General features: G+C 42.2%; 2 protein-coding genes across 3 annotated transcripts; one reads left to right on the plus strand and one right to left on the minus strand.

Moving 5' to 3' along the window:
• The first annotated feature begins 279 nt into the window (after positions 1-279).
• On the plus strand, positions 280-11256 carry mthfsd (methenyltetrahydrofolate synthetase domain containing). 2 transcript variants are annotated; one of them, XM_061814581.1, is made up of 8 exons: positions 280-590; positions 696-799; positions 1315-1428; positions 2427-2540; positions 2626-2716; positions 4684-4796; positions 7221-7346; positions 9356-11256. In XM_061814581.1, exons 1-8 carry the CDS (start codon positions 563-565, stop codon positions 10076-10078), a joined length of 1413 nt encoding a protein of 470 aa, XP_061670565.1. In that variant the 5' UTR covers positions 280-562; the 3' UTR covers positions 10079-11256. The 2 variants fall into 2 exon arrangements, with proteins under 2 accessions (XP_061670565.1, XP_061670564.1); XM_061814580.1 differs by lacking the exon at positions 1315-1428 and adding an exon at positions 1148-1261 and having other exon boundaries at positions 282-590.
• Positions 11257-12201: 945 nt separating this feature from the next.
• On the minus strand, positions 12202-15679 carry foxf1 (forkhead box F1). Its single transcript, XM_061813942.1, has 2 exons — positions 14408-15679; positions 12202-13711 (listed from the first exon to the last, which is right to left on the minus strand). The coding sequence occupies exons 1-2, from the start codon at positions 15387-15389 to the stop codon at positions 13548-13550; spliced, it is 1146 nt and encodes a 381-aa protein (XP_061669926.1). The 5' UTR covers positions 15390-15679; the 3' UTR covers positions 12202-13547.
• Between the last annotated feature and the right edge of the window lie 4916 nt (positions 15680-20595).

Raw genomic sequence — 20595 nt, forward strand, 5'->3', positions numbered from 1 at the left:
CTGCGAGCCTGTGCAGACTTTTGTGACTCTTTTGTTATGTACAAATAAACTGGACTTGCCAGGGGGAGGAAGAGCAAGTTATCTGAATTCAGAAGTTAAAAAAAAAACATCATTGAAGATGAATATAAAAAGGTACTGCACTTAAATGAGGCCATATAATGATCGTGGATTCATATTTACTGAAAGTCTCCCCGATGACCATATATGGAGAAGGCTGCAGTATACAATGCAGGATCAATGGAGTATTACTTGTCGACGACAGGATAAATCGCTCTTTGAAGTACGCTCAACTAGTATAAAACAATGCTGTCTACATTATTGTCCGGGTTATAATTTAGCCACAAATAAACTACTAACGACGTTTAATCACAATGCGAAGGCCGCTGAGCTTTTTCACTATGGGGAGAATTGTGCGCAATTTGACCCTCCCGTGCCGCCGTACACAGCATAAACATTATCACGCAGCTGTTGCTGTCGTTTTACGTTACTTGCGGATCTCACGTGTAAGCGCTTACTTCGAAAGATATCGGCTAGAAAATTATTATCTACATCACATAACATCATGGAGCCCCTCATAAAAATCAACCCAGGTAGGTCCAACGCGCTAATGAATCCGAGGCCGTCGCTGTCGCAAACTGTTAGCAAAATACCGTCATGTAGCTCGCTAACTTTCGCCGTTTCCCCCCCACACGCAGGAGTAACAAAATGGGACATTCGTCAAAAGGTTTGGGACTACATCGAAGAGAATAATCTGGCTAATTTCCCAAGGCCCGTCCACAACAGAATTCCAAATTTCAAGGCAAGTTTTTTTTTTTTTTTTTAAATCAATTCTACTCTCGACAGCGTGAACAACCGTGAAAAACGTTGCCACACGCTACTAAACTGCTACTGTTTGTAGGTCTTCTTATTGTTAGATATATCTGGTTGATTTCACCTGAATAGCTCATGTATAAAGATGAGAAAAGTGCTCCGGGTCCCGTTTCTTCCTTCCAAGCAACCCGAAATCTCCCCAACTGTACACTTCAATGATTTGAGATGGTCCATTCCTGTGTCCCACGCTACTTGCTAAAGTTTTGACACCAGTGGATCAGATCGAGTCAGCAGTGTTTGCTTCAGTATCAATCCTGTCTTTGTATCTACTGGCCAGGGTGCAGTTGAAGCATGCAACAGGCTCACGGCCCTGCAGGAGTTCAAGTCCAGCCAGACAATCAAAATAAACCCAGACAGTCCTCAGCAGCATGCTCGCTTTATCACGCTGGAAGTAAGTTGACGATTTCCCTAATCCGACATTACACTTTGTTGTTTTCCAACCAGGGGGCTTTCACCGCCTGCCCCAAGGTGTCTGAGCTGGAAGTGTTTACCCAGACAAATGAGGTCAAGGTGGATCCCGATAAACCTCTTGAGGGGGCTCGACTTGCAGTGCTGCAGGTGGACACACACACTGATGGACAGAAATTACCACCACAGGCTGTTACAGATGTTAATTATGCCTGAAATTCTGTTGTGTTGGCCTCAAATCTCACATTCAGAATGAAATGATTGAAAATGGAAATATTTTGTTTTTATTTAATATTTGTTGATGCATTTAGGGAATAAAATTCAATCAAAATTGAATGATGGATGACAAATATGAAAATGAATGTGATTTGTGTCCTTTGCATATTTCACCTTTTTACATCCTTCTCATATTTGTAAAAAATAACAAAACCTCAGACTTAACTTTCACAATAAAAGATGTGTATGCTGATGCTCATGTCTTACCATTACTTCAAGTGTATTATATTATCTTATGTATTACTCAAAAAAAAAAAAAAACTCGTCCGAAATTGATCCGTTGATGCTCACTCATGTTGGAATTTTTTTTTGGGGGTTGCCAAAATGTTTGGTGAAATTCTGATGTAAGCATTGACAGGCACACTTGAAGGTAGAAGTTCTGTAGATTTACCGATTAATTTTTTTCCACATTTACCAGCAAATTAGAAGTACAATGAAAATCCTTAGCTGGCACGTTGTAGAAGTGTTTTCCACAGCCGCCTCACAGTTCTGAGGTCGGTGGTTTGAATTCGGGGTTCAACCTTCCTGGATGGTGTTTCCATCTTTTCCCCATGCCTGTGGGAGTGCTCTCCGGGTAATCTGGGTTCCTCATGCGTCTCTAAAATATGTATTTTTTGGCTGATTGGAGACTAAATTGTTCTTTGGTGTGAGTGTGAGTGGTTGTTTGTCTGTTTGGGCTCGCACCCATAGTTAGCTGCGATGGGCTCCAGCACACCTGCAACCCTAGTGAGGATAAGCACTCTAATAAATGGATCATTGGATTACTATCCCAATTGGTGTAATTCAGTATTGCTGTACTGCATTCGTCACACGGTTCAATTTGAGTGGCCCATTATGTTTCATTCAGCTTATTTGTTTATTTATTTTAACAGGCCCACAAAACTTTATTGGTTCCAACTCCCCGTCTTCGTTCTGGGCTTTTTAACAAGATAGTCCCCCCACAGGGAGCCAACAAAGAGCAGCTGCGCACATGCTCCTCCTCCCAGGTTTGCGCCTCATATGTTACATTTTCACCCAGTTACTTCACAATCACGCCATTAAGCCAATCGTGAATTGTTTCCTCACCCGCAGGGCGTGAAAGACTTCAGCGTGCCAATCGGCCTGGATGCCAAAGTCAAGGTCGACCTCGTGGTTGTCGGCTCTGTGGCTGTGTCAGAGAAAGGTGAGGAAGTGCGTGTTTGTCATGGTGTTTTGGAATCACGGTGTGAAGGAAAATGGCCAACCCTCAAGGAAATATTTTTTACAGACTTTGGGAGAGCTAATTGAAATTATTAATTGTAATTTTTGGGTTATCATGTGATCGCGGCTTACTCTCTACATTGTATCTCCACCTAAAGACAAAGAAATTCAAGAAGGGACAGACATATATTTTATTTTAAAAGTCATCTTAATTCAGTTTATTGTGGTTTATTGTGGTTGTGTATTGTGGTTGTGCGTTTGTGTGCAAACCACCGGGGCTCCTCAAGACACTTGTCCGTAAACAGGACCCGCTGACCTCATCGGCAGGAAGGCCGTGTGCGATCATCAAAGCGATTTATATTTATTTATTCTCCTTGCAATTCATTGTTGTGCTCTTTAGTTCGAGCAACCTGACATACAGTAAGTACGTATATGGCAAAGCAGACGTTTGCTACAACGCACAACAAATTTCAAATGGCTGGAGGTTAACCCAAAGCCACAGGGTTTTCTTTGACGCATTTAGTAGTTGTACTGGGTTTTGCTGTAGTTTGTTACCCGATATTTTCATTAGTCTAAAACAGTGATTGCCAAACAGTGTGCTGGGGTACATTAGTGTGCCGTGGGAAGTTATCCAATTTTATGTAATTGCTAAAAAAATATTTATTCCAAGAAATAATCATCAATTAATGCCAGTGAGGCACAATTACGGACAGAAGAAAAAAATCTGCTTGTATTAGATGACAGGAAGTACATACAGTAATTAATTGATCAATTTTTGGTGATATTTATTTTTGTTGGTGTACTGTCGGATTTTTCAATTGTAAAATATGTGCCATGGCTCTATAAAGGTTGGAAATCACTGGTCTAAAACTGTAGTGCGACCTCATCCTCTAAGTTGTTGTGATAAGATTATCTGCTTTTGTTTCCCGCTTCAAATCCTCATGAAAAAGTCAATAGTGAGTTGGCTCTCATTTTAGTTATGTTCATCATAAGTGTGTATCAGGCACTCACATTAGACGAGCGCGACCGCACATCTCCGTGCTCGAAAATCTGCACAGTCGAGCACGAAAAATCATGCGCGTAAATATTGTTACGAGTTGAAAAAATAGATTTTGCAAGACGTTGCTTATTTTGTGTAGTCTTGACATTAATTTACGTGTTTCTTTCATAAACGTTGTTAATTAAACAAGCGCGTTCCTCAACAATCAGTATTCACCCGGAAACCGGAAATGCAAGTTAACCATACTGAGCATGTACGGAAGTTAGGCCGAAAGCGCATTTTCCGAGCTGCTTCCCGTACTGCGAGCGCATTTACGTCCAAAGTCATCAACATCATGAGCCATGTCAAAGGAAATTCAGTTACACCAGGGGTGCTCAATGCGTTGAGCGCGAGGCAGTGTGACGGCGTGCCCCCCCTCAAAAAAAGACATTAGACTATCATCCACCTCGTCGCTTGATTCAGGTTTGGCCAATGCGTCGAGCGCACACACATAAAGGTGCGTTCTAGCAAGCCGGCCTCCTATTTACGGCAGTCCCGCGATGCGTGCTTCCCCCCAGCCCGCACCCCCTCAACAATACATCACGATTGGCGACAGGAATGTTTATTACAATGTATCGCTAGCTTGTTGCCACGAACACCGATTATGTTCACGAACACGGACGCGTCGAGCGTTCTATTCTTTGAAAGAAGCTTCATAGCAGGCCAAGTGAGCAATTAGCTATTTGATGCAAATCAGCTAGTATCTATTCTTGCTGTGCTTAGCAGAAACCTGATAAGGTCTCACTGATGCTTGGAAAACATCGTAGTACTTTGAACTTCCTTTTTGGAGTGATACCAGCGTTACAACTCCTGCAGCGAGGCCAGACTCTGAAGCATAACCCATTGCAGTAATTTGTCTGTGAATCCCATCTTGAAAAACAGCTTTTAAAATGTTCATCTGACTTTTCCAGGTTTCCGGATTGGAAAAGGGGAGGGCTTCGCTGACCTGGAGTACGCAATGATGGCCTCAATGGGAGCTGTGGACGAGTCCACTGTGGTGGTCACTGTTGTCCATGACTGTCAGGTTTGTTTCTTTTGAGGGGGAAAAAAAAACAAATCAAAAAGTAATAATTTTCACTAACACAGATTAGAAACTGGGGGTGTACTTAATGGTTTGGCTCAATGTTGCGCAATGCTTGGACTTCCGCTTGTTGAAATAGAGTACATCGAAAGGTCCCACCATATAGGCCAGACCGAAATATGACAAATTGAAATGAACAGACCTTTATTTTACTATTGAATTGGGAAAAGAAAAACCTTCAATCACAGTGCAATATCGTCTTATTGATCGAACTTTATGCCTCATAAAAATTCAATTGTCTGATGACACTTTTACCAGGAGCAATAGCACTGCTGTCAGTGTCAGCCAAGTATAGAAAAGAAGTGATACATTTCATCACCAAGATGTGAGTATAAAAGCGGTCTAAATGGTAAACTTAAATATTAAAAATGTTTGAGTCACTTCTTATTTGACCATTCTCAAGAAAGATCTTAAGAAATTAAGATAGAATTTGCTCAAATTCAACTTTTTTTTTTTTTTTTTGAAGATAAACATTAATATTCCTGGATCTTTGCTGGGAAACATTAGTAGGCTAATTTTAACTGTGAGATTATTTATAACAGAGTTTAAAAGCAGGACAAAGTAGTCTAAATTACGTAGGGGGTGGGGAGTGACTATTTGCCATCAGTTTTCAAATGACTAGCTTGCTATTTACGGGCCTGCTTCGATCGGGACACATTGACCGCCAACATTTCAAATGTACATAGTCAAATCGGCACCGTGTGGCATCGGGTCTCATCTTTGCTGATGCGCCGCTCCCCGCAGCTTGGAAAGCCCGTGAGTCGGACCACTTTGCTAACACTGGCTGAAAAGCGGATTGAAGTATTTTATGAAGCAGAGGAAAAAGTAAAACAACAGCGCCTCTCACTTGAACTTTCATCAGGAAGGGCTTTTAAATTTTGACACAGGCAATTTTATCCACCAACATAGCGAATGTGAGCAATATTCGCTTTGCCGCATCCTGTTTCATTGGCGAGGGGAAGAATTGGATGTGCAAACCCTGACTAAGTAGCGATCTAATTATCTGTATCTCATGGGTCGGTTTGAAAGTGGTATTACCGTAATTCCTGGCCTTCAGAGCGCACCTGATTATAAGCCTTACCCAGTACCTTTGTAAAGGAAATACTATTTGGTATATACATACGCCACAGCTGTGTAAAAGCCTACAAGTGCCTACATTAAAACCCACATTAAAACACGAGATACTTACCATGAAAGACGGTACACAGAGTTTAACGCTAGCGCCGCGCTAACAGGGTCGGTTAAAAAAAAAAAAAAACATACCGGTGAAAATCACTGAGACATGGCAGTAACATCCTAGCACAGCACTAACAGGGTGTTAAAAGTCACTTCCTCGGCACATATATTCCACCAGTTTCATTCTTACCTTTTCCTCTCGAGTGCCCCTTTGCGGCCGTTAGAAAAAATGCACAAATTAGCCGCATCAACACATAAACCGCAGGGTTGAAAGCCTGTGGAAAAAAGTCGCGGCTTATAGGCTGGAAATTACGGTACTCTCAAATGTAAGACTCAAGGAATTTGGGCAAGGGTCATGTTACAAATGGGGCAAAGAGACTTGACAAAAATCTCTAGCTCAAAGCTGAAAACACCATTGAGAAGCTAACGAAAATTAGCGTTGAACCCCACCTCACAGTGTGTATCGCTGGGTCTCACACTGCTCCTCAGAGGCCAAGATGTGCGCAGCAGGAGCAGCGATTGTCAGTAATATTAAACCCCATTTGCATCAAGAAGTTCAAAAGCGTTTTGTCCCATATGTGTGAGAGCAAAAAAAAAATGTGAACTTATTTTTCTTTTTTTTTGCACCTTGCATTTGTATTACTTATTCATAAAAAATATTTTTCATGGTTTTTCTAATTATTATTTGTGTAATCGAATGTGCAAATGGAGAATATGCTTATGTTTAAGTCAAGCAGTTGTGTTATTTTGCTACCTAAATAAGTATTTATATTGGTTTTATTCAAGTTGTTGTTCAGGTCTTCCTATAAGTCTTTCGCTTGCTCTCTCTCTCTCTCTCTCTCTCTCTCTCTCTCTCTCTCTCTTCTCTCTCTCTCTCTCTCTCTCTCTTTTCTATTCAACTAGTACATTCTTCATTTTAAGGTTACTTTATGTAAGTCATTGGTTACTAATCAATGGATCAGTTTTTCCTCATTCTCACTGTTTCTGATTATTTTCTGTTTGCGCAATATCGCTTCATCGTGCCTTTTCTAACAATCCATACTTCAAAATACTGTAAGTAAATTGTGTTTGGTTATTCCAAATTCAAGGTTGTAATATCTGTATGGGCTAGGAAGTGAAAATGTTGAATCGGGTCATCCCTATTGCGTACCACAACAATCTGGTGACTATTGTGACGCTTTTCGTCTTCAGGTGGTGGACATTCCCGAAGAGCTCATGGAAAAACATGATTTGACAGTGGACTACATTCTCACACCGAGCAGAGTCATTAAGACAAACTGCTTGTCTCCCAAGCCACAAGGAATCATCTGGACCAAGGTAAAGGCTTCAGAGCCGATTTGTACAAGTTATGCAGACTTTTGTAATGTTGACGTTAAAACAGCAAAATTGTAAAAAGTTACTGTATTTTGTCATGATGACACTAAACTGAAGAAAATTTGGAAACCTCTCCATTACAGGTTAATATGGATATTTATTGAATGACAGAGTATTCAATATTATGTTCTCAGTAGTTCAATTCAGTTCGTTTGTCCGGAGAGTCATTTGATCACTTTTCAGAACAACGCCCTCTACAGGCTTGTTGTAGCCACGCTTTTTTCAAAAACTAATTTTAAATAAATGAATTAAAATAGTAGGATAAAAAAAAATGAACAAGATTGCGGACAAGGTGTTTTGCTATGGGAACTTGTCCATTTATCCAGAACATTTGTGAGTTAAGGGCTGTGTGATGGTGGACCTGAGAGGGCCTCAGTTACAATATCTGTTCTGAAAAGGTTTCATGAAATTTGTAGCAATTTCTCAATACTTTTGACATCTGAATTGTATTACAACTGCATTTAAATTTCAGAGAAAGTGCCCATTTTTTTTTTTTTTTTGGCCCTACAATAATTTACCTCTTATTAGACACGATCGCGGCGTTTGTGTGCAAACCACCGGGGCTCCTCAAGACACTTGTCCGTAAACAGGACCCGCTGACCTCATCGGCAGGAAGGCCGTGTGCGATCATCAAAGCGTCGTCTGTGCGGGTTCCACGGAGGCAGGGGTTGTGGGGGGGCCGAGGGTGTTGTCAGGTCAAACAGGCCACTGTAAAAACAATAGCCTTGTGTATTCTCGTCTGGGCCGGTCAGCATCAAAGGCTGCCAAACGCGCTCCAAGACGCAACAAATCAAGGCTTGGGTCTTATTTTTAACCGCTTGGGAAGCAAACTGTCCTGCTGCCACAAAAGGATGTGAGTGATTGTTATTATGGCACAGGCTTTAGACATATGAGATGGTTCACATAATTTGTTGGTTTTATTTCATTTTATTAACTGCTTGACGTGAGATTGTGGCTCAAACTTTGATTCGGAAACTAGGGGTGCACGCCTGAGCACCTTGAGCCGTAAATGAAATAATCACCGCCTAAGTACAGATGAGTTGGATTTAACTTTAAAGTTGATTCTATTTGGAATTAATGTTTTCAAAGTGTTCTTTATTAATGATATCTATAATTAATAAATCTCGACAATTTACTCACCAGATCCATGTGTAGATCCAGTTGTCCAAGACAAGTGGAACAGGGTTACCGGTCCAATTTCTTATCGGCGAAAAACTCGACTTCGGCATTAAGTATGGGTCCTCTATGCCAAGTGTCTCTCATTTTTCCACGTATCTTCATTTATTATCACCTTCTAAATGTTTAACGGTATCAAACAAAACTCTGGGAGACGTATTTTCATGTCGTCTCCAACCGACTTAGCATTGAACATGGCGGGTCACGTGATTTCGGTGACGTAGGCGCACGAGCTCTGTACGTTTTGGGACTCAAATGTATTTCATGGTGACTTAGACCAGGGTTCACAAACATGGTGCCCACTGGCTGCAGGTAACCCCCCCCCCCCCCCAAGGACCACGAGTAGCCCGTGAACTTGGTGTAGCTATTTTTAAAAAGCACACTTTTACTTTTTTTTTTTAATCACACTTGTGTTGGTGAGAATACGAAAAAAACAATATTGACAAAAAATAAAATTTGAAGCTCCAAGTTCAGTAGCGCTCATGGAAATAAGCTAGTAGGCGTAATGACTTTTACAATTATTTTCCTCACAATAATTTGAGCAATTTTATGAAAAAAAAAAGGATCTTAGTCAGTACCCAAGAAGTTGCTCTTGGTTTCAAAAATGTTTGGTGACTCCTTACCCAAGCCTACATCCCTACTGTCATTGGTACTTGGCGAGCAGGTGTATTTTTATTTTTTTTTTTGGGGGGGGAGGTACTTTGAATAGTATTGCATCTGTACATTGATGGCATCCTCTTTCATTATAACTAAGATTGCCAATTTTGTGTCCTCAGCTGGACACAGAAAAGCTGGAGAAGATCCCCATCCTGAAGAAGCTCCTGGCTCTGGAGGAGCAGGCAGGGAAGGACGTCACACTGGGGGCGGGGCCTCCCTCAGCCGGGCCCCCTTTGCAAACCGGTCCCCCGAAGAAGCAAAGCAGACGCAAGCCGAGGCAAAAAGCGATCGGTCAGGATTCCGAAGAGGAGGCCAAGGAGGAGAAAAGTAAGGAACCACAACCGAACGCCAGACAGCGTCCGGCTCGAGTGAGAAAAGAAAGTCGAGGAAGTGAGGGAGACGGCGCCGAAAGGAGGAAAAGGAAGGCGCAAAGTGGAAGGAATATCAAGGAGAAGAGTCCAGAAGAGACTGGAGGCCAAGTTGTGACCCAGAGCAAGATCCCGCCCGGTGTGACCACAGTTTATCTGGGGGGGATCCCCACAGGCTTGCGCGTCAGCGAGCTGAAGACGTCCCTCCGAGAGAGGGAGGCGGCCCCGCTGCGGCTCACCTGGCAGGGAGCGCAGCACCGCGCCTTCTTGGACTACGGCAACCCGGAGGCTGCCGAGAAGGCCCTGGAGGCTCTACAGGGGCTGAGCCTGAATGGCCACCTTCTGCAGGCCGAGCTGGCCAAGAGCCAGCGCCGCAGCAAGAGGCCCGGCCCGGCCAATCGGAAAGCCAGACCCGCACCGGCGTCTGACGCAGAGGCGGTGGATTCCAAGAGTGACGTCCACGAGCACGACTGAGTAGTAAAAGCAGAAGAATAAGTGCGCTAACCTTGAAATGCCTTATAACAATTTGGTTTGGTTTACGTGTATGTATATATATATATATATATATATATATATATATATATATATAATATATACATATACACATAAAATTGATTACAGTAGGGCCACAATTTTATATAACAAATTTTGTATAACATAACATTTAAACAAATTATGCAACAATAGCTAAATGTGAAAAGTCCTTTTTCCCCCCCTTTTTAGTTTAATAACTAAAATGCACAAACAGCATGGTAGCTTAGTGGTGAGCACATCTGCCTCCCATTTGAGAGGTTCTGGGTTTGAATCCCAGCCAGCGTGGAGTTGACCTGTTCTTTCGATGCTTTTGTTTGGTTTTCTTTGGGTGTTTCTGGCTTTAGCCCACGCTCCAAAAAGGTGTTGGGTTTAATGGGCTTTCCTTACCCAGTCCCAAACACCCTGCTGGTGATCTCCACATGGCTCTGGGCCAAAGGTCTGCAAACAGCACCACCGTGTGGCCAGATCTTGCCAGAACGCGTTCTTTGCTTTTCTTCCACCTCCCCACTTTTCCAGCTCGAGTGTTTGGGCATCCAGTGCAAGAGCTGGGTCAGAAAATATGCCTTTACAAGCATACCGCTGCTCAGTTTGGAGTGATAATTTTATATCCATAATCTTGGTTGTAGTTTTGCATTCAAATAAAAGAATCCACTCTGGATATTGTTAAGCAGTTTTACACCACTCCAAAATAGGGCCTCCAGTTATTGATTTAAAAATGTGTTAAATCACTGACTTTAGGAGGACTTTGGTTTTATGTGGACATTATAGCTCTTTATTTATTTATTGGGTCTCGGATTCATGCTTAATGTGGCCAGCGTGTCATTATTTTATTATCAGACTCACACACAAACGCATTACAATGTATATCTGCAATGTAATTAACATAAGTAACAAAAGAATGTCCACAGCTCATCTGCCTGAAGGGATTCAGTTGAATATAAATGAATATTAGATTATATCCCCAGATCGCAACTGTTGCAATAAATTGTATCATATTGTTTGTTAAATCGGACTCTTCTTTTCTCCCAAGGGTTCACCAAATTGATAACATTTTCGCAATCGAACCTAATTTTGCTATACCAAAGATTTGTTGAGACAGCTTCATACGGCTTCTCCCCCCCCCCCCCCCAACATGTACTTTAACAAGTAATCTGTATCAAGTTAAAGTGCATGGAAAACCAAAACTTGCTGAGTTCTTTTCGCGTTGCAATTAGCCAAACTTATATTTGGCGCAATTTAGTGCCTCGAACTAGACGCATGCGCCATGTCCCCCGTCGTGTTTTAACATGGCCTTACGTCCACGCTCATGTACTGCATACCTGCTCAGTTCTCCAGGCGCCCACATCCAGCAAAGTCCTGTCAGTCTGCACCCAGCAGCCTCCGTCGGGCTTTTTATGGCGCTGGAACGCCGGCCTGCAGGTCAGCGGAGCAGCTGCGGTTAGTCATCTCTCTGCTTTTGCCGTGCCACACCTCGGCCGATGTCATCAGTTCGAATGAGATTCCGCTGCAGCTCGGCCATATGTGCAAGTACTCCGCGGCGCAGCCGCTGGTGTTAAATGCACCGCATTTTACAGCCCGAGGTGCAAAATGTTCTATGCACGTATGCGCTGACTTGCCTGCGTGCACATTCAAGTGAGCATGAACATATAAAATCTTACGACTGAGTTGACTTCTTTTTTGGGGGACGTTTTCATCAAAATAAGTTACTTTAACCTGGAAGAAATGCAATTTTCAAGTATTTAGTTAAAATAGTCGCGTGTTGCTTTTCAGATTAACTTTGTGGTTGAATTCCACATTATTATGGCCACAACCCTTTGCGGGCAGGGGTTGCAAATTTGCAACAGGATTAATATAATCGAAAATTTCAAGTCCAGAGTGTCATTTTCTGAAAGTGTCAGATTTTTTTCTCTGCAAAATTTTCTTTGGTCCAGAGAGGGTTAATTAACAAATTACATTAAATTTATAAAACCACTTCAAAAGAAAAATAATTATTTTTTTCCGTTTTTGTCGACACCATCAGATGTATTCGTTGTTTTGGTTGCAGTTTACAGTATAGGGTACAACTGCACTTTATCATGTTTGAATATTTTCGTTTATTTTGTTATTTGATCGGGACAAAATATTAGGAACAGCTCTGTGGCTACAGACAAAACACAAAGGTTAGTAAATAAAAAAAAAAACATCCGAAATTGACAGTCAAAAAATAATTTACATTTTTCTTACAATGCATATTTTTATGTATTTGATCATATGTACAGAAAGCTTTCGTATACGTGTTGAGGGTCAAATTTAGGAAAATCAATTTATAATCCTTATCAAACACGGCATTTGCATTATATTTTATTTTAAAAGAAAAGATTTAGTTTGTAAACGTGACTATCTACAAAATGTCTCTGTGTAATTATAGTTCATAATACAATATTCTAATGCTACGTTCTTTTAAGGATTAGGCAAAAACATTTTAAACACTTTTTTTTCCTGACCTGAGATTGAAGTCCGTCTAATTTATGACGTTCTAATGAATTATTATTTTTTCTGTTAAATGAGCAATAATAATAATACATTCTGCGATTGTCTCGTGCGGTTTTGTTCACGTGTTTTGAGTGTTCAATAAAAATCCAAGTGTATCGGTTTTGAGAATTTAGGCGTCAACAGCCCAACAAATATTTTATTTCTTTCAGATTGTAATAAAGATGACCCTCGCTAAATTCTCCAACAATATAGAACAATATACAGTGCTGGCATTAATTCATGGTCTACGTATCCTAACGACAGAAACGGTGCTTACAATATATCCTCCATTTTCATTTTAAAACAAATAACAAGCGTTCTGACAAATATTGCCAATAAAGCTATAACACCTCCTTGGCCAAATTCGCCTGAAATTAAAAATATGCAGGCCTTCAGAATAAATAAAAAAAAATTGCGCTTATAGGCTATTCAAAAGTGCCTTATCATTTTTTAGACAGTAAAAAAAATTGACATATTGAGTACAATGTCCCCAAGAGTTCGTGTCACTGGAAGTCCAAAATAGTGTAATATGCCAAAGAAAGAGAATACAGAAAATAGTGTGCCTTTTTTCTTTTCTTTTTTTTTTCTTACAAGGACGAAGAAGAAAAAAAATTGGACAAAAAAAAGTGTGAAGTTGTAGTCATCCGCGCTGCAGGACTTAGTACCAAACGTCAGCAGACTATCACTCCGCCGCTCCAGGATGACGGCACGGAAAAGTTTGTATTATTATATATTATTATTATCATCATCATCATCACGACAGAGGGCTGCTCTCGTGTGAGACGAAAGAAGGGGGATGAAAAAGTAGTCCGGCTTGTCTTTGTCCAGGCCTTCACATCCCCTCAGTGGTTTTCTTGTCCTTCTGGTTTCAGCTGAACCGAACCGAACCGAGCCCGCATCACATGACGCACGGCTTGATGTCCTGGTAGGAGACCTGCTGGTGGTGGTAGTAGGAGCCGCTGCTGGGGGAGTGCATGGCCGACGACGTCATGGCGTTGAAGGAGAACACGAACTCCTTCCGGTCGCACATGCTCGGTGACTGGGAATGGTACCGAGGGATGCCTGCACACACACAAACACACACACACACACACACACACACACACACATGCACACGTTTAGAAAACGGTCATCTGTATATAAGATATCAAGCCCCTTCGCCATTGACATTACCGCTCCCCCCATTTCTTTTTAAACTAGAATAAAAGTAATGGTCGTCAACGTGACAAATGAATAGCGAGGGAGAGATGCCGGAAATAAATATAATTGCAATGAAATTGAAGGTGCGCTAGTTTAGTTTAACATGAATTTTAGTTCACTGTGTTTAGATTTCTGCAACAAAACATTGTTCACGGACGTCGGTCCAAATGCATTTCTCCAATATGTGCACGCTATTTTTTCAAAAATAATTACACGATTCGCCACGTCTATTTAATGTCTGCGCAAGTTTGAAATATGTTAGATGATTTTTTTTTTTTTTTAAATGGAGGCTTCATTGGCACCGCCTTTTCTTATGTTCCATCGCGGTCTCAAGCCTCCACGATTAAATCGTTTTTTGTTTTTTTTTTTTGTTTTTTCCCGCCCCCGTAATTTTACTTGGAGTGAAATGTTCGTTTGGACTCCAGCGTCTCGTTTTTGTTCCCACCAAGGCCCCCGCGCTTGGCGCACGGTCAGCGGAGCACTTCAACTTGGCCCAACACTAATAATTATGCGGCCGCACTGTTTTCCTATTTTTCCACGCCGGGTGCACGCGCCTACCTTGCAGGTCTGCGGCCGTGTGGCCGTTCTGGTGCAGGTACGGCTGCTCCAGCGGGTGCGCGGTGGGCAGGCTGGGCTGCAGCGGGTTGGCCCCCGCGTTGCACGGGGACAGCGGCTGCTGTTTGACGTAGGAAGCTCCGTTACTGAGAGAGGCCGACGCGGGCGCCGGAGCCCAGGCCGAAGCCGGCCCGGAGTAGACCGGGTGCGGCTCCATCACGCCGCCGCTGGCGAGCAGAGGCGAGGCGGACTGGTCGTGGTGGGGGTAGCCCCCCTCGGCGGCGGACGCGGCGCAGCTGCCCATGTACGAGTGGCCGCCGTTGGCCGACAAGTGCGTCATGGAATGCCCGGACAGCGCCATCCCGTCCATGTGTCCGTTCATCATCCCGATCCCGCTGTCCAGCGACAAGCTGTTGGGGGGGCAGGACAGCCCCCCGCCGCCCCCCTGGAAGTTGTACGACTCGGGGATGTGGTTGAAGCCCAAGCCGTTCATCATGCTGTACATGGGCTTGAGCGCTTGGCACTTGCGCCTGAAGCCTCGGGGTCTCCTCCGGAAGGAGCCCTCCTCGAACATGAACTCGCTCGCCGGGTCGATGGTCCAGTAGTGGCCCTTGCCCGGCCGCCCCAGCCCCTTGGGCAGCTTGATGAAGCACTCGTTGAGGGACAAATTGTGGCGCACCGAGTTCTTCCAGCCCTGGTACGAGCCCCGGAAGAAGGGGAAGCGGCTCTGCAGGAACTGGTAGATCTCGCTGAGGGTCAGCCGCTTGGTGGGCGAGCTCTGGATGGCCATGACGATCAGGGCGATGTAGGAGTAAGGGGGCTTCTCCGGCCGGCGGATTCCGGCGTTGGTCTTCTTGGCTTTGGCGCTGGAGGAAGAGGAAGAGGCGGAGGAGGCGGCGTCCATCACGGCGGTCTTGTCCGGAGCAGACATGGGGCTGCTCTGGCCAGGAGTCTGCGCGTGGGGCTGCTGGACCTCTGCCGTCATGGATTAGACCGAATGGGGCGCACTGCGGTGCGAGAAGACTCGAACGTCTTCCACCTCCACAGCTTCTAGACGAGACGATGTCAACTCACCGGCATAAGGACACCAATATAAATTAATAATAATAATGAAGGCGGGGTGAAAATGTAAAAAAAAAAAAGGAACTCTCGATGCGGGGAAGTTCCTGACAGAATTTCTCGTCCAAAAGTTTTTTTTTTTTTTTTTCCAAAGTGGGACGAGGAGCAGAACGGGAGCCGCTTTCCACTTCACTTGCTGCGTGTTCTCCTGCTGACTTTTTTACTTCTCTGTTGCCATCGGCGCGATGGAAGCAGCATGTCTTGGCCGTCCCAAAAAAAAAAAAAAAAAAAAAAAAAAAAGAGCGGGACCCGCCCAGTTCCCCTCCTACTCCAGTGGTGGGCTGTAAATGCACATCTGGGTGCACTCACTTTTTACTTTGCAATTTAAAAAAAACAACAACTTTCCTTTCGTTGAAAAAGGTCAAATCTTCCATAGAAACTGAATAACTATACTTTAGTGACGCAATATTAAAAACTGTGTTTTAAGTGTTATTGATTTGATTTGGGTGTTAACATCGGAGTCTTACTTTTCTTTTAAAATGTTTAAAAATGTTATTCCAATCCAAATAAAATACCATTATAATAATATACATCTGCGCTACTTCATAAAAGATGGGTGCGAGTTTTTACGTACGCCACGTGATCGTGCAGCACCCCAGGACACCGTTTTGTATTTTTATTGTTTAAACTTATTCTTTAGATGACAGTGCCTCGCTAAACCTTTTTTTTCATATAGTGTACCCCCCGTCCCCTTCCATATTCAAAAGACCCTCCACATTTCTGAACAAAATAAGCAGGCGGCTGCATGGGCAGGATGTTTACACAGCAAAATGTAAACATGTTCACTTCTTGAAATAGAAAAAAAAAAAATCAGGAAAAAGCCCAGTTCGATCATCTTAATAGTCATTGTGATGCGATGCCCCCGCACAGAGAAGTCTCCGCACTTCTTCTTTTTTTTTTTTTTTTTTTAATGCACCAGAATATTGTTTGTGTAAGTCATAATATTTACGCAGGACTCGCCCGGGAAGTGAAGTGCCGGCTCTGCCGTCCTCTGCAGCGCAGAAACTCGGGTGGAGACCACGGATCGACTCCTCAATTGCGGACGGACTGAGACCATAAGAAGGATCCAGAAGAAGTAAGTTTCATCAGCGTGGCACTTTAATTGAATTTGTATCGTTTAATCTGCGTCGTGGTCGCGGAGACCGCAAGAGGGAAATTGTTGTTTCAAGTTATTGTTCTCATTTTATCTTAAAAGTATCAAGTTAAAAGTTGAGAGTTTTTAACGCAGTCGTATACTGAAAACGGATCAGTCTCTAAACTCAAGCTGTTGACAGTAGCTTGCTTATTGTTCCCTGGGGGGGAGGGGGGGGGGTGCTCCGTAGCTGCAGTGTGCAACCTTTCCCCTCGCAGGGAGCTCGAAGCAACTACCGTTCCTATATAGGCCTAAACATATACTGCATATTAAAAAAAATAAAATAAAATCGGCCTATATTTTTCTGACTCCTCGCTGGTTATTGACAGTTGTGCTTCAGTGTAAACAACGGCCAAGATGCTTAAAAGTAGCTCTCGTTGCTAAAGTGACAGCATTTCGTGAGACTATTTTCCACTGCATTGAATGACAGCCAATGGCTTTAGTCGTGTGTATAAGACGCACGCAGTCCCAAGTACGCGCTTTGGTTCCTGACGGAAGTGTCCTTTTTTTTTTTTTTTTTTCCCTTTGCAGTTGAGCGCACGCATGCATGGATAAAATGAATGTTCCTATTGTTTTAACCGATGACGGCTGCAGACATTGATCTCGATTTTGTATAGGGTGGTGGTGGGGCTGGGGGGCTCACATTTATCAGCCAATGGGACCACCCAGCGCGCACCACGCAGGGGCACGCGCGCGCCTTGCCCTCTCTCTGCTTAACTGCATTTAATTACGGCTGATGACGTCACTGAACCAGGCCTCTTTTAAACACAAATTCATATTTTTTGCTAGGTTGGCGTGTCCAGATCAATGTTAGAAGGAAATAAAAAGTGAGCAGATTTGTGTCAAATATTCAAATAACAGATTGATGTGCACATATAACCCTCACAACATGTCTGCATGATCAAGGATAATTATATTAGACGATTAACACATTATAATCTTCACATATACAAGCACAATCTTTTGACGGATGACAGGCCGACGAGTTTTATACTAGTTCATTTTCAGATCTTTTCTAATGTCGAGGCCTGTGCCAGTGATTTATTGATTTTATTTTCACGACATGACGTTTTTTTTCGTTCGGCTAAATAGCAGAATGAGGGCGATCGTTGTTAAATGGCGTCGCAGTCAGATTCTGTTCGTCACTGGGCATTCATGCACCCCCCCAACCCCCTCGTTCCATGACGTCCTTATGGTGAAATATTGGACAGCACTGCATACCCAGGAAAAGCAGGTCCCACTTAGGTGGAGGTAGACCGCAGAGTGCACAGACCTGACAGGCCTTCCGGACCGTCCTGTGCACCTTATTTACTGCACTGAACCCAATTTAGCCTCACTCCGGTCCAGTCTTAACACACTTCGCGTGTTTCCTTCTGTGCTCATCTTTTGAACCCCCCCCCCTCCACCCCCCAAAATAAATAAATTCAAAATAAACAATCCTCACGTCTTTCTTGACAGTATTGGTTAAATATGTTGTCTCCCTTTTGAGCTCTGCTCACTTTTACATGATCAAATTACATTTCAAGTTACTTTAAATTTGCTTGTCACTCGTAGAGAATGAAGTGAATTTAATTTGGCCAAATTGAAAGTTAAAATGTGTCACTCACGCACACACACGTTGGTCGTAGGGGGGGGGGGGAATCATGATAAAATAGTTCCCAGTCAAGTGCTGAATGAGGCAACTGACGACGACAAAAAGGAGCACGCGAAATATACATCGAGCGTGAATCAAATATTTATTAATGAATACGTTATAATGACAAAATAGGAAAATGCGTTATAGGCTGAATCAAAAACAGAATGTGGAAGTCATTACAAGAGATGTAAGATTTTTTAAAAAGAATCATAGCTAGATAGATAGATACTTCAGTCATACTGAAAGGGAAACTAAATTGCAGGAGTACTACAATTTTAACAGTAGGTGCGACCAGCAAAGTGAAAAATAAAATAAAATATAATAAAAGAAAAAACAAACAGGAGGAGAATTTTAGGGGAAAGAATCGAGCAATAATTAAAACAATAAAGAGGCTGTTGGTCAGTGGCATGTAACAAATAAAAAATCATTAATGCAGTCCAGTTGCATGATATAGTTTAGGATAATGATAGTACAATGCAGCTTATGTTTCAATGATATGTATATATATATATGGTGATAGATCACTTTTAAAATATCACAAGGCGTTTTCTGCATTTGGAAGGTTGGACAGTAATGCTGACTTGTATATGCAATGTCATGGGCGCGTTACAGTAAAAAAGTAGTTAGTAGCATAATATATATATATATATATATATATATATATATATATATATAATATATATATATATATATATATATATATATATATATATATATATATATATATATATATATATATATATGACATTGCATATAGGAATCAACGTTACTGTCCAATCTTACACAGAAAACGGCTTGTGGTATTTCAGAAGGGATGCATCACCAATGTTACCGCTACTATTATCTATTATTATTTTGAGGTGAGGGGAACTCAACACCTACAAAATAAAAGCTCACACACTAGTTTCAAAAATGCCTATTTCGGTTTGTCCCAATATGAGATATATTGAAGGAACATGTGCACATTTTAACCATTTCAGATACAAGCAAATTATGACGACTAAAATATTTTGTTGTCCTCAAGTATGAAATACATTTTTTCAGCTATTTGCAAGAGTGAGGCGTTTCTAGAGCTCGTATTTTTTTTTTTTTTTGCGTCAGATGAGCTTCGACTTCATTGTCGCTTTAATTGAAACCAGTGTGATGTCGAGCCCTCATCACTTTCCCTGCGCTGTAGGTGGCCGTGTATATTTTCCTTGAAGTCCTGTTTATGTGCACGAGAAAGGACGGGAAAGCTCGCAGAGCGTTGATTTCCCTCTTTTGGGGTCTCCGCACCCCCCCCCCCCCCCGTGAACGCGAAGTGGATTTGATGGCCTCCTGCAAGCCGCACTTGCTGCATGCATGCCCGCTCCAACGGAGGACATTAAGCACAGCAAGAGGCCATGAAACCAAATACTGTCACGGGCCGTAACATTAGGTACAACTGCATTCCAATAAAAGTGTGCACAGAGAGTCGATCATATTTTTGAATGCACGCTTTTGAATGGCGCATAGTGTTAAAAAAGAACGTATAGCGTGGAAATGTGCAGCGAAGGCATTCTGATTTTATAGTCCTTACCAGAACGGATTGCAGCTATTGCCTTGTTTGCAGTATTGCCCGTTTACGTTGTTTATTCGTGCTGCTTATTTGTCATTTGCTCTTGCGCACGCCATTGCACGTGCGCACAATTCACTTAATTCAATTCGCAAAGAAGCGCCGAGAGTGCGCATATGTTGGTTAACACATTTCTGCACTCAACCCATATTTTAAATGAACACAAGTTTGGCGCTTTTCAACCGAAAATAAGCGGAAAATTCACGAGGAAAAACAAATGACTAAAAATCATCACAATATTTTGTGGACATTCTACACTGCTTTTATACGTACCTTGAAAATGTGTTTAATAAAAAAAAAACGTACTGCGGACCAAGCTACTATTTAAGAATCCACATTTCGGCTATAAAAGGCATATACTTTAGTATATAGTTTAGTATATAGTATACACTGTAATCTAAAAGAAAGAAAAAAAAACCTCTCCAAAATGTGTCACACAGCATGAAGGTAAAAGTCTAAATGATAATAACCATATAATTAAAATATAAAAGCAAGTGTGCATGAGGTATAAGGCTGCAAATATAAAAGTAATAAAAATGTAATTATATGCATCAACAAAATTGCACAGTGCATGTCAAAGTGGTTCGCAGTGTACAAAGCTCTGTAACGTTTATTGAATTGGACCTATGGGTAAATATATCTCTATTTTTTCAAACAGAGGATCTGGGATAAATATTTGCTAATTCAAAATTGATTTTGAGATCTCATTG

This window comes from Syngnathoides biaculeatus, chromosome 3, assembly GCF_019802595.1.
Source record: "Syngnathoides biaculeatus isolate LvHL_M chromosome 3, ASM1980259v1, whole genome shotgun sequence".
Taxonomy (NCBI): domain Eukaryota; kingdom Metazoa; phylum Chordata; class Actinopteri; order Syngnathiformes; family Syngnathidae; genus Syngnathoides; species Syngnathoides biaculeatus.